At 36.0% G+C, this 12,030-nt stretch overlaps 1 protein-coding gene across 1 annotated transcript in view; it reads left to right on the top strand.

Moving 5' to 3' along the window:
* Positions 1–12,030, top strand: part of cacna1g (calcium channel, voltage-dependent, T type, alpha 1G subunit) — a 329,783-nt gene that overhangs the window by 93,618 nt on the left and 224,135 nt on the right. The window contains exon 4 of the mRNA XM_061967247.2: positions 4,908–5,067. Coding sequence (XP_061823231.2) covers positions 4,908–5,067 — 160 coding nt within the window. The remainder of the gene's footprint in view (positions 1–4,907; positions 5,068–12,030) is intronic.

Below are 12,030 nucleotides of genomic sequence, written 5' to 3' on the forward strand. Positions count from 1 at the left end.
GCCAAATGTGGCATCCCAAATGTAAAACATGTTTGATACGACCAATTCGAGCTCACACAATCAGTGATAGCACATCCACAAGGCTAACTAGTTGCTATCTATCGAACGCAACGATCCCTTCTACCATATATATTATATGTGTATATATATATATATATATATATATATATATATATATATATATACATATACAGTCGTGGTCAAAAGTTTACATACACTTGTAAAGAACATAATGTCATGGCTGTCTTGAGTTTCCAATACTTTCTACAACTCTTATTTTTTTGTGATAGAGTGATTGGAGCACATACTTGTTTGTCACAAAAAACATTCATGAAGTTTGGTTCTTTTATGAATTTATTATGGGTCTACTGAAAATGTGACCAAATCTGCTCGGTCAAAAGTATACATACAGCAATGTTAATGGGGCGGTATAGCTTGGTTGGTAGAGTGGCCGTGCCAGCAACTTGAGGGTTGCAGGTTCGATCCCCGCTTCTGCCATCCTAGTCACTGCCGTTGTGTCCTTGGGCAAGACACTTTACCCACCTGCTCCCATCGCCACCCACACTGGTTTAAAAATGTAACTTAGATATTGGGTTTCACTATATAAAGCGCTTTGAGTCACTAGAGAAAAGCGCTATATAAATATAATTCACTTCACTTCACTTAATATTTGGTTACATGTCCCTTGGCAAGTTTCACTGCAATAAGGGGCTTTTGGTAGCCATCCACAAGCTTCTGGCAAGCTTCTGGTAGAATTTTTGACCACTCCTCTTGACAAAATTGGTGCAGTTCAGCTAAATGTGTTGGTTTTCTGACATGGACTTGTTTCTTCAGCATTGTCCACATGTTCTCAATAGGGCTTAAGTCAGGACTTTGGGAAGGCCATTCTAAAACCTTAATTCTAGCCTGATTTAGCCATTCCTTTACCACACATATAATTCATCACCCACAATTAGGGATGTCCGATAATGGCTTTTTGCCGATATCCGATAATCCGATATTGTCCAACTCTTTAATTACCGATACCGATATAAACCGATTTATACAGTCGTGGAATTAACACCTTATTATGCCTAATTTGGACAATCAGGTATAGTGAAGATAAGGTACTTTTAAAAAAAAAATAATACAATAAAATAACATAAATAAATTAAAAACATTTTCTTGAATAAAAAAGAAAGTAAAACAATATAAAAACAGTTACATAGAAACTAGTAATTAATGAAAATTAGTAAAATTAACTGTTAAAGGTTAGTACTATTAGTGGACCAGCAGCACCCACAATCATGTGTGCTTACGGACTGTATGTATCCCTTGCAGACTGTATTGATATATATTGATATATAATGTAGGAACCAGAATATTAATAACAGAAAGAAACAACCCTTTTGTGTGAATGAGTGTGAATGAGGGAGGGAGTTTTTTTGGGTTGGTGCACTAATTGTAAGTGTATCTTGTGTTTTATATGTTGATTTAATAAAAAAGAAAAAGAAATAAATAAAAACAAAAAAAAACAAAAAAAACGATACCGATAATAAAAAAACGATACGATAATTTCCGATATTACATTTTAACGCGTTTATCGGACGCCTCTACCCACAATGTTCCTGGACGCTTAAAATTGGTTTGTTTGACCTGCATTTTATTGGCTCATTTTCACTTTGGACCATGGAGGTAAAAAGTTTGAGCCCCCCAGCACTAGGCCATTCCTACCATGCAGGACTTGGGTGCGACTCACACTGAACATTTGTGCTAAGGCCTGTCTCTTCCTGTCGTCAGGAATAGACACAAAAAAAGGCCCTGATTTTGCCACTGGGGTTTTTGATCATTTTGAAGCATTTTTGACCACTGATGGTGGTCACAGCCACAGGAGAGTTAGCTGGCAACTTCAAACTGCTCTTTGCTCGGTGAGAGGCACCGATTTGCTGAAAAAAGGCGAATATGAAGAGGCCAACGGCCCCCACCGCAATTCAACACTAGCAACCATAAGCTACACCGAGATTGTACGGTGAGAGTTCAAAGCTGTTTTAAAGTGTTTCCGACCTCAAAGTGATTTCAGTTGACAGGCTGACACCTCCAGTTGATCTCCAGATGGCACAAGGTACAAAGTTGTTGAAATAAACATGTTAAACGTGCTGCAAGTCGCTAAGGAGACAACTTCCGTAAGTGAGCAGCTACATCAAAAGCCAAAAAAAACCCCTCAAATCCCAAAAACATCGGGGTCATCTGGATCAAATGAGTCTCTGGATATGGGACACAACAGAAAGTAAGATTTGATGTTACAAAAAAATGACCTAAGAGAAGACCTGGATGTGCAAGATCAGAACATAGAACAGGCCTGTAAAGGGCAAGATTAGAACACAGAAAATATCTGAGAAAATTATTATTGGAACAAAGAAAATCTCACAAGTCTGCAGGAATTTATAGAAAGTCTGCAAACTCAGAATAATAACATGACAAGGGAATGTCAGGATTTCAAGGAGATGGTGATTAATTTCTTAAAAGAGAAAACCAAATTGTGTCAAGAGTTGAATATTCACCAAGAGGAAAAGATTGCAGTGAAACAACATTACATCATTCTGAGGAATATCATAGATAAAATGGATCAGGATAAAAGAATGAATGATATTTTTAGTAAAACACTTTCCAACTGACCAAAGGTGCTATTTATCAGTGGAGAAGATGTCTGGTAGCCAGGTAGGATCAGCGTGGCTAATGTGGTAAAATAATTAAAGTAGATTTGGAGGTAGTTTCAGATTTGAGACACTAGATGGCAGTGGTGTACAAGCTATTGAAAACTACACAGAATAGTTTGAGAAGCTACTTATTAAACCGACACATTGGAAGAGTCAAAATGTTACTGCACGGTTTGCATAAAAACCAACAAAACTAAAGACAAGTTTCTGTTATTGAGTTAATATATCAGGATATCACAGCTTCTCACTCCATGCAGAGAATCTACAGCGAGACAAAAACAATGTGCAACCACGCTTGTGTTATGTGAGTAGCGTAAGTGTCTTTGTGCTACTTTAAGAATGGCAGTGTGTTGGGCGAGTGACGTCAGTGAGTGAGTGGAAGAGTGAGGAGAGCGGTAGCATGCAGTTGTGGCGACCGGCGAATTTGTCCAGAAATGAGAATAAAGCGACAAAATTGTCACAATTTGTGGCCTCATTATTCTGACCCGAAAGCGGAGCTTAGCAGACCCATTGTCAGGTAAAGTGAAGGGTGTTACCCACGATAAAAACATCGGCCCTGGAAGAGAATGTCTCCCCTGCGCTCCTCGACTACAGTCTGGGCCTGGGAGCCGAACAGCAGGAAAGGTGCAACACCCAGTAGTTGATACTGTGATTGACTGTTAGCGAGTCCCTCCCATTGCTCAGTGACACTTCCTGTTTCCTGTTTCCCATAGTGACTTCATGAAATGAATCTTGCTCCTTCATTTCTGGTTTCTTCCGACCAAAAATATGAATATATATCGAATATTTTGTCTAACACATTTTATATAGATATCGATTGTGTCTATCGCGATATATATTGATATCGTATTATCGGCCCAGCCCTAGGATTAAATAAGCTTTGCTTCTTCTTACTCCTTTTTGTATGTTGAAAAGAGAAACTGGAAATTGTGATGTATCATGTTGTAATTGTATGCATGTTCCAAATAAATTTAAAACATAAACCAGTGGTCCCCAAACTACGGCCCCCGGGCCGAATCAGGCCCGCCAGCATCCAAAATCTGGCCTGCGGGAAGTCCAAAGTTAAAAAAAAATATATATATATATTTTTAAAATTATTATTATTTTGAAATCTATCCTTTCTAATCCGCTTTTTACTCTCGGTGTCTCCCCCGGCAAAAAATGTTTAACCCAATGCGGCCCCCGAGTCAAAACGTTTGGGAACCCCTGCCATAAACCATTGTACGGTCACTTCTGCTGTTTGACTGCAATTTCCCTAGCTTTGTTGATTTTTATTTTCTGTTCTGGTTATTTATTTTATTCAGAGTGGCGGTTGTCATTAATTATTTGCGAGAGTAGCAATCACATTAATTAAATGGCATGTCTTTTTTATGTTCATGAATGTATTTGCGGGTTGTAGAGCAAGCTCTCAATTTACCTTTTGGATTAGGTAGAGTCTTTGTGATTTATTTCTCTTTTAAATTGTGTTATCATTAAAAACTTAGTGATTAAATTAAATGACAGTCCGACAGATATGCCTTGTATGCATGCGTGCAAGTGCATGCAATAGAGCTCTGGCCCCTCTTCCAGTCATGTTAGATGAGTGGAAGTGTGCTGTGCTTGACCAGCCAAACAATTGGCTTTATGTAAAAAAAAAAGAACTAAGTCAGGCGTGGCCAAGCAGATCTTTAAAAGCTCAGCAAAATCGCTGGTTGGTGTTTGCGTTTGTAAGCAAAAGGTACTGTGAAAGACTAGGATGTGAGGTCCTCCTTAAATTGACACTTATTCACCCATCCTTTTGTACCTGCTCTTTTTTTTGTATCCCTTTCCTCCATGCACTTTATTCAATAGTAACTGTTTACTGTGTACTGGACAAAATAAATCCTCATGCAGTTTGATGTGACAATGGTGATAAACGGTGTGCTTAAGGTGCAGGAAACTTTTTGCATTGTTTTGTTTTTATAGTGTGTGCACATGTTTTATTTAAAGCACAGTCCAGATAGGATTCTCATGTATGCCCGTCTGCTGCACACAACTAAAAGCTTCAATTGTCACAGTTTGTCTGTATCAAACTGTGTCTTAAAATAAAAAAAAAAATTAAAAAAACACTCTGTACCCATTAGTGGGAAAAAAAAAAACATGTTTAAAGCTAAAATATATGTAATAAAAATAAATAATCTAACAACCTTACATTTACCTTTACCTATCCTTTGTCCTTGTGTCTCCTCTCAGGTATGCGTATCCTGGTAACCCTGCTGCTGGACACTCTGCCCATGCTGGGCAACGTGCTGCTGCTTTGCTTCTTTGTCTTCTTCATATTTGGTATCGTGGGAGTCCAGCTGTGGGCCGGCCTGCTCAGAAATCGCTGCTTTGTGGAGGATAACTTCTCTTTGTGAGTACTTCTCTACTCCATATCGAAGACGGTTGACCTTTGGAAAGCCTAGTTGCTTTTAAGCACAATTTTGATTGATTTATTTTACTACCTGGTTTTAAGGGATGTTTTAAATCAGTGGTTCTTAACCTGGGTTCGATCGAACCCTAGGGGTTCGGTGAGTCGGGCTCGGGGGTTCGGCGGAGGTCAAGACACACCCAACTCATCGTGTAAATAAAAACTTTTCCCTATCGGGCGTATTACGGATACGGCAACAGCAGAAGTCACACTGATTTGCAGGTGTGTAATTTGTTGTGAGTTTATGCACTGTGTTGGTTTTGTTGTTTGAACAAGGTGATGTTCATGCACGGTTCATTTTGTGCACCAGTAATAAAACATGGTAACACTTTAGTATGGGGAACATATTCACCATTAATTAGTTGCTTATTAACATGCAAATTAGTAACATATTGGCTCTTAACTTGTCACTATTAAGTACTTATTAATGCTTTAAACGGCATGGCCTTATTATAACCCTAACCCTCGAGCCCTGGCCCTAACCCTCCAGCCCTAACCCTAACCAAATAACTCTAAATTAAGTCTTTGTTACTTAGAATATGTTCCCCTAGTGTCCAAAAAACTCTAAATTAAGTCTTTGATACTTAGAATATGTTCCCCATACTAAAGTGTTACCAAAAACATATAACATTGTCTTGAATTTATAAAAAAAACAACATTTTATTTTTCACTAAAAGGGTTTGGTGAATGCCCATAAGAAACTGGTGGCGTTCGGTACCTCCAACAAGGTTAAGGACCACTGTTTTAAATATTTAAAAATGAATAAATACCTAAATACTGAGATTTTTTACCAAAAAAATGAGTTAAATATTACTTGTAAGAGAAAATAATGGACTCTGACAGAAAACAAGCACCTAAATTCAGCATCAACACTACTATGTTCCAAGGGACGACTAAACAAGAGGACCTAGATTCAGGATTGCATCCACCTACACTTATAGAGATTATTGAAACAACATCAAAGATTGTTGAACAAGAAAACATGGAACTAAAAAATTTCTGCAACAAAGATCACAAAAACCAGGATTTGGAAAATGATATAGATCCAGATACACATTTTTTCTCCCACTTCAGTAATAATTGTTTTTATTATACGGATGATCAATATAACAGCAACATTAAATGTGATAACAAATTGTCAATTATTCATTTTAATAGCAGAAGCTTGTATGCAAACTACAACAATATTAAGAACTTTTTGGAACACATCAACGAACCCTTCAAAGTGATTGCTGTCACGGAAACATGGATTGATGATAAAAAAGGAATAGATTTTGATCTGGATGGATATGAACTAAACTACATCAACAGAAACAACAAAAATGGAGGAGGAGTAGCTGTGTACGTGATGAAGAACCTGAACTACAAATTGGTAAAAAACATGTCATTTGCTATAGATAATATCTTAGAATGTATAACAATTGAAATATGTCAGGAAAAAAAGCAAAAACATATTCATCAGTTGTATATATAGATCACCTAAGTCAAGTATAGAAACATTTGAAGAATGGATCAAGGCTACTTACATGGACAATGGTCAAAGAATAATTTTCTTATGTGGTGACTTGAATATTGACTTATTGAACCCTAACAAGCAAAAGTCTATTGATGACTTCATTGATACAATGTACAGCATCAGTTTATATCCTAAAATCACAAAGCCAAGCAGAATTACAGGACACTGTAATTCTGCAATAATGCTTATTGATAATATTTTTACCAATGATTTTGATAATAACACTACAAGTGGTCTACTTATAACCGATGTTAGTGATCATCTGCCAGTTTTTACAATATATGATGGAAACTACAAGAAGAACATTGAAGACAAAAGGACATTTCGAAGACTGTGCACAGAGAAGAGGATGATTGCTTTCAAAATTGAGCTACAAAAGCAAGATTGGGACAATGTGTACAATGAAAATGAGGTTGATGAAGCATATGAACATTTATTTAACAAGTTCATAATACTTTATAACAAACATTGTCCATGGATACAACTCAGTAATAAGCAGAGAAAGAATAATCAACCATGGATGACAAAAGGATTAAAAAATGCTTGTAAGAAGAAGAATACACTATATAGGAAATGTATAGCACAAAGAACTACAGAGGCAGAAATTAAGTACAAAAAGTATAAAAACAAGTTAACATACATACTACGATTATGTAGAAAAGAATATTACAGTGAATTATTGGACAAGAACAAAACTAATATGAGAGCAACATGGGGCATCCTCAATAGCATTATTAAAAATGGCACTAAGAGGGACTACCCTCAATACTTCTTAGACGGAAATAAAAAAAAATGACAACATAAAGGAAGTAGTTGAAAGCTTCAATAATTATTTTGTAAATATTGGACCAAAATTGGAAGAAAGGATTCCAGACCCAGTTTCAATTGAGGACTATAATGATACCATAGAGCGAAATCCCAACTCCATGTTCCTCAGTAATGTGACACAGGAGGAAATAGTTACAATCGTGAAAAAATGTAAATCCAAGACTTCAACTGATTGTAATGAAATTGATATGGAAACGATAAAAAAGGTTATTGAAGAGATCTCAGGACCATTAATGTATATTAGTAACCTATCATTTCAAACAGGTACATTTCCAAACAAAATGAAAATAGCTAAAGTTGCACCAATTTACAAGACTGGCGACAAACATCAATTTACAAACTATAGACCTGTTTCCTTACTTCCACAATTTTCTAAAATCATTGAAAAACTGTTCAATAACAGATTAGAGAGTTTCATAAATAAAAATAGAATACTCGAAGAAAATCAATATGGATACAGAGCTAATGTTTCAACTTTGATGGCTTTAATTGAAATTGCAGAAGAAATTACCAATGCTATAGATAATAAAAAATGTGCGGCAGCAGTTTTTATGGATCTAACTAAAGCATTTGACACAATTAATCACAATATTTTAATCAAAAAACTAGAACGATATGGCATCAGAGGGTTAGTCTTAAACTGGATAAGAAGTTATCTAATGAACAGGAAACAATACGTGAAGGTAGGCGAACACACCTCTACAACGCTAAATATATCCTGTGGTGTACCTCAGGGATCAATACTAGGACCTAAATTATTCAATCTATATATAAATGACATTTGTAAAGTTACAAAAGATTTAAAGTTAGTATTATTTGCGGATGATACAACAGCGTTTTGTTCAGGAGAGAACACACAGAAGATACTACAAATAATAACAGAAGAAATTAACAAATTAAAAAGATGGTTTGACAAAAACAGACTATCGTTGAATCTCAGTAAAACTAAAATAATGCTATTTGGTAACAGTAGAAGAGAAAGTCAAACACAAATACAAATAGACGGAATTGAAATTGAAAGAGTAAATGAAACCAAATTTCTAGGTATAATGATTGATGATAAATTGAACTGGAAATCTCACGTAAAAAATATACAACATAAAGTAGCAAGAAACATGTCAATAATGAATAAAGCAAAACATGTTCTAGACAAAAAATCACTTCATATTCTCTACTGCTCACTAGTGTTACCATATCTGAGTTATTGTGCAGAAATATGGGGAAATAATTACAAAAGTACACTTCATTCATTAACGGTGTTACAAAAAAGATCAGTTAGAATAATACATAATATTGGATATAGAGAACACACAAATCCTTTATTTATTGAATCAAAGATTCTGAAATTCTACTACATAGTGAATTTGCAAACAGCTAAAATTATACACAAAGCAAACTATAACCTGCTACCCAAGAATATACAACAATTCTTCTCAAAAAAAGAGGAGAAATATAATCTTAGGGAGAAATGTAATTTAAAACATTTGTATGCACGTACAACACTTAAGACCTTCAATATATCAGTATGTGGAATTAAATTATGGAATGGATTAAGCAAAGCAATCAAACAATGTACTAATATGATCCACTTCAAGAAACTCTTCAAACTTAAAGTGTTTACAAAGTACAAAGAAGAAGAACCATGATAAACATTCTGAATTTATTTAACTCATCCATTCTTTCATTCTTTCACTCACAAAATAATCTTACTTATCTCAACATATGAAATGTAACTTACTTCACCAATTATTATTTATTTACTTATTTATTGTGATTACTTATGGAGTATATTGTGAATAAATTGAGAACAGGAAGTGAACAAAAGTTTTAGCAACTGTTATGTAAAAGAAAAGGGGTAGGATTAAATAAGCTCTGCTTCTTCCTACTCCTTTTCGAACATGTTGAAAAGAGAAACTGTAGATTGTGATGTATCATGTTGTATACTTGCATGTTCGAAATAAACTCAAACTCAAACTCAAACTCAAACTCAAAATAAAAGGAAATAACGGACTGAAGTCATTTTATATCATTCTCCTTCATGAAAGCTTTATCATTGCAGTTACTGACATATTTCATATAATAACACGTTATCTTTAATTGTTAAAATGAGGCATCACAAAACCCAATAAATCTCAATGATACATTGTTTGTGACCCATTTAAAGCCTTACCGACGTTCACCATATTAATCCTGTTGACTGCATTCCATGTGATGACGTGTATAAGGTTACAGGATTAATGTGGTCATTATCCTTTTTTTAAAAGGGCTAATATAAACTCTAATGAGTTGGCAAATAGGCCTATTTGGTTAAGGGAAGTGTTAAGGGGGAACATGGGGGGGGGGGGGTTGACCCTATACAACCTGAACCAGGTCATGGCGTTTATGCAATAAGGCTAACATTTATCATAAATGGTAGAAAAAATAAGTAATAATAAAGAGAGTCCGTGTTAGATTGGTCTAGTCATATTCTCTGGATCAAGGGTCAGTTTTTATTGGGTTACTAATTTTCAGAGTGCATAAAGCTACAGTTTGTAAACTACAATACTGCAAATGGACTTTTGTTTAAAGTTATGTACTCTTGTACATTATGTGAATGTGCCATATCATAAGGTTGTTTTTAAGTAACAGACATATGTCACCCCCATGGTTCAGTCCCTGCTTTTCTTTTCCTTTTGGGACTCGAACCTGGGTCGCTGGCATGAGGGACGAACGTGCTAGCTACCGAGCTGAAAGCCTGAGCTATCAACCTGGTAGCCAACACTGCTCTTAAAGTTGTCAGGGAGTGAGGTTTACCAACATATGCATGTACCAGCCACACTGGCTGTCCTCCGTTACACATTGTTACATTTTTATCCACTCCTAAATAGTGTCAATGTTTCTTTGCGAGAACTTTCTAGGTGACCTTTCACAGCTTTAGGACGTCCATGTCTGGCCATTTTCTGATTGCCTCAAGGTGGCTGGAGTGACCCCTCGAAAATATCAATATTGCTATTAGCCCTGGGCGATATATCAATTTTATCGACAATTAAATAAAAAAATAAAAAATCTATGTTTAGGTTAGGTTTGGTTTGAGTTGGGGTTGGGTCTAGGGTTGCATATAATCAGCCGAAAAAGCAATACATACAACAATCAAAAATAATAACAACCAAGGTGCGTTGCATCAGCCATCATGGATCACGTAAAAAATGAAGTGTCCACTCTCGTGTTGTCAGCACCACTGTGGGCACGTCTTTGAGACACGGTTCACTTCTGTTGTCGTCACCCCTGTGGGCGCCACTTCGAGTGTCTGCGGCCGCAGCTCAACCCTTCTCTTAATAGCGCTCTAAAATAGACGGTACAAAGTCTTGCCATAGTTTGCAAGAAATAGACAGCTATGCAAAGTTATATGAAATTACCGGGGTTACATATTAATGGGACGATTACCGACTGCAATAAGCCGTATTGATTAGACATGTTCATTAGTGCAGTTGTCATTCAGGGATTCAAGTAACTTTGTCATATCAGCACACCTGAAACACATCAAATGGCACAAAAATGAGTAACAAAACTTCCCAGATTTAGCACAATGAATACCACAAGAACAATATTATGTACATAGTAATTTAAATAGAATATGATATAATTATGGAAAGGATAACGAATATCATAGAGTATTTAGAAAAATAAAAATCGATTGTAATCCTGCGATGCACAGGTGCCAAACTCATGGGCCGGGGCCAGCTGTGGACCGCCACATTTATGTGGCCCACGAATGCCTGAATATAATATGCATCAACAAAGCACCTATTCTTTATTGATAAATGTATTTGATCTTTTATTTTTGTCAGAGACAAATGTACTACTAGAATAGAACTGGATTCTCACACTATTAACTAGATCCACTATGGACTGGACTGTCACAATATTATGCTAGATCCACTCGATGTCCATTGCACCGGTCGCCCAGGGGGGGTCCCCACATCTGCGGTCCCCTCCAAGGTTTCTCAATGTTATCCCATTGGGTTGAGTTTTTTCTTGCCCTGATGTGGGATCTGAGCCGAGGATGTCGTCGTGGCTTGTGCAGCCTTTTGAGACACTTGTGATTTGGGGCTATATATATATATATATATATATATATATATATATATATATATATATATATATACATATATATATATATATATATATATATATAAAGTGACAGAGGTGTAAGGTGACAGGCTATTACACATTATTCTGTTTCACAGTCCAGTATTATTGCACTTATCAAGGGGCCATTTGGGATATAATGCACAGTCCAACATTATTGCACATTATAGTCCGGGAAATAAAAGACATGACGCATGAGGACATGATGGACACATTGTGCTCACTCAGGGCCTGCAATTCTAAACTTAAATATTATCTGATTACGCAACAACATATGCCAAACCCTTTTTAGTTACGAAAGATAAATACTAAAGATGTCCGATAATATCGGCCTACCGATATAATCGGCCTATAAATGCTTTAAAATGAAATATCGGAAATTATTGGTATTGGTTTCAAAAAGTAAAATTTATGACTAAAACGCCGCTGTACGG

The sequence above is a fragment of the Nerophis lumbriciformis genome, linkage group LG11 (genome assembly GCF_033978685.3).
Source record: "Nerophis lumbriciformis linkage group LG11, RoL_Nlum_v2.1, whole genome shotgun sequence".
In the NCBI taxonomy this organism is placed as follows: domain Eukaryota; kingdom Metazoa; phylum Chordata; class Actinopteri; order Syngnathiformes; family Syngnathidae; genus Nerophis; species Nerophis lumbriciformis.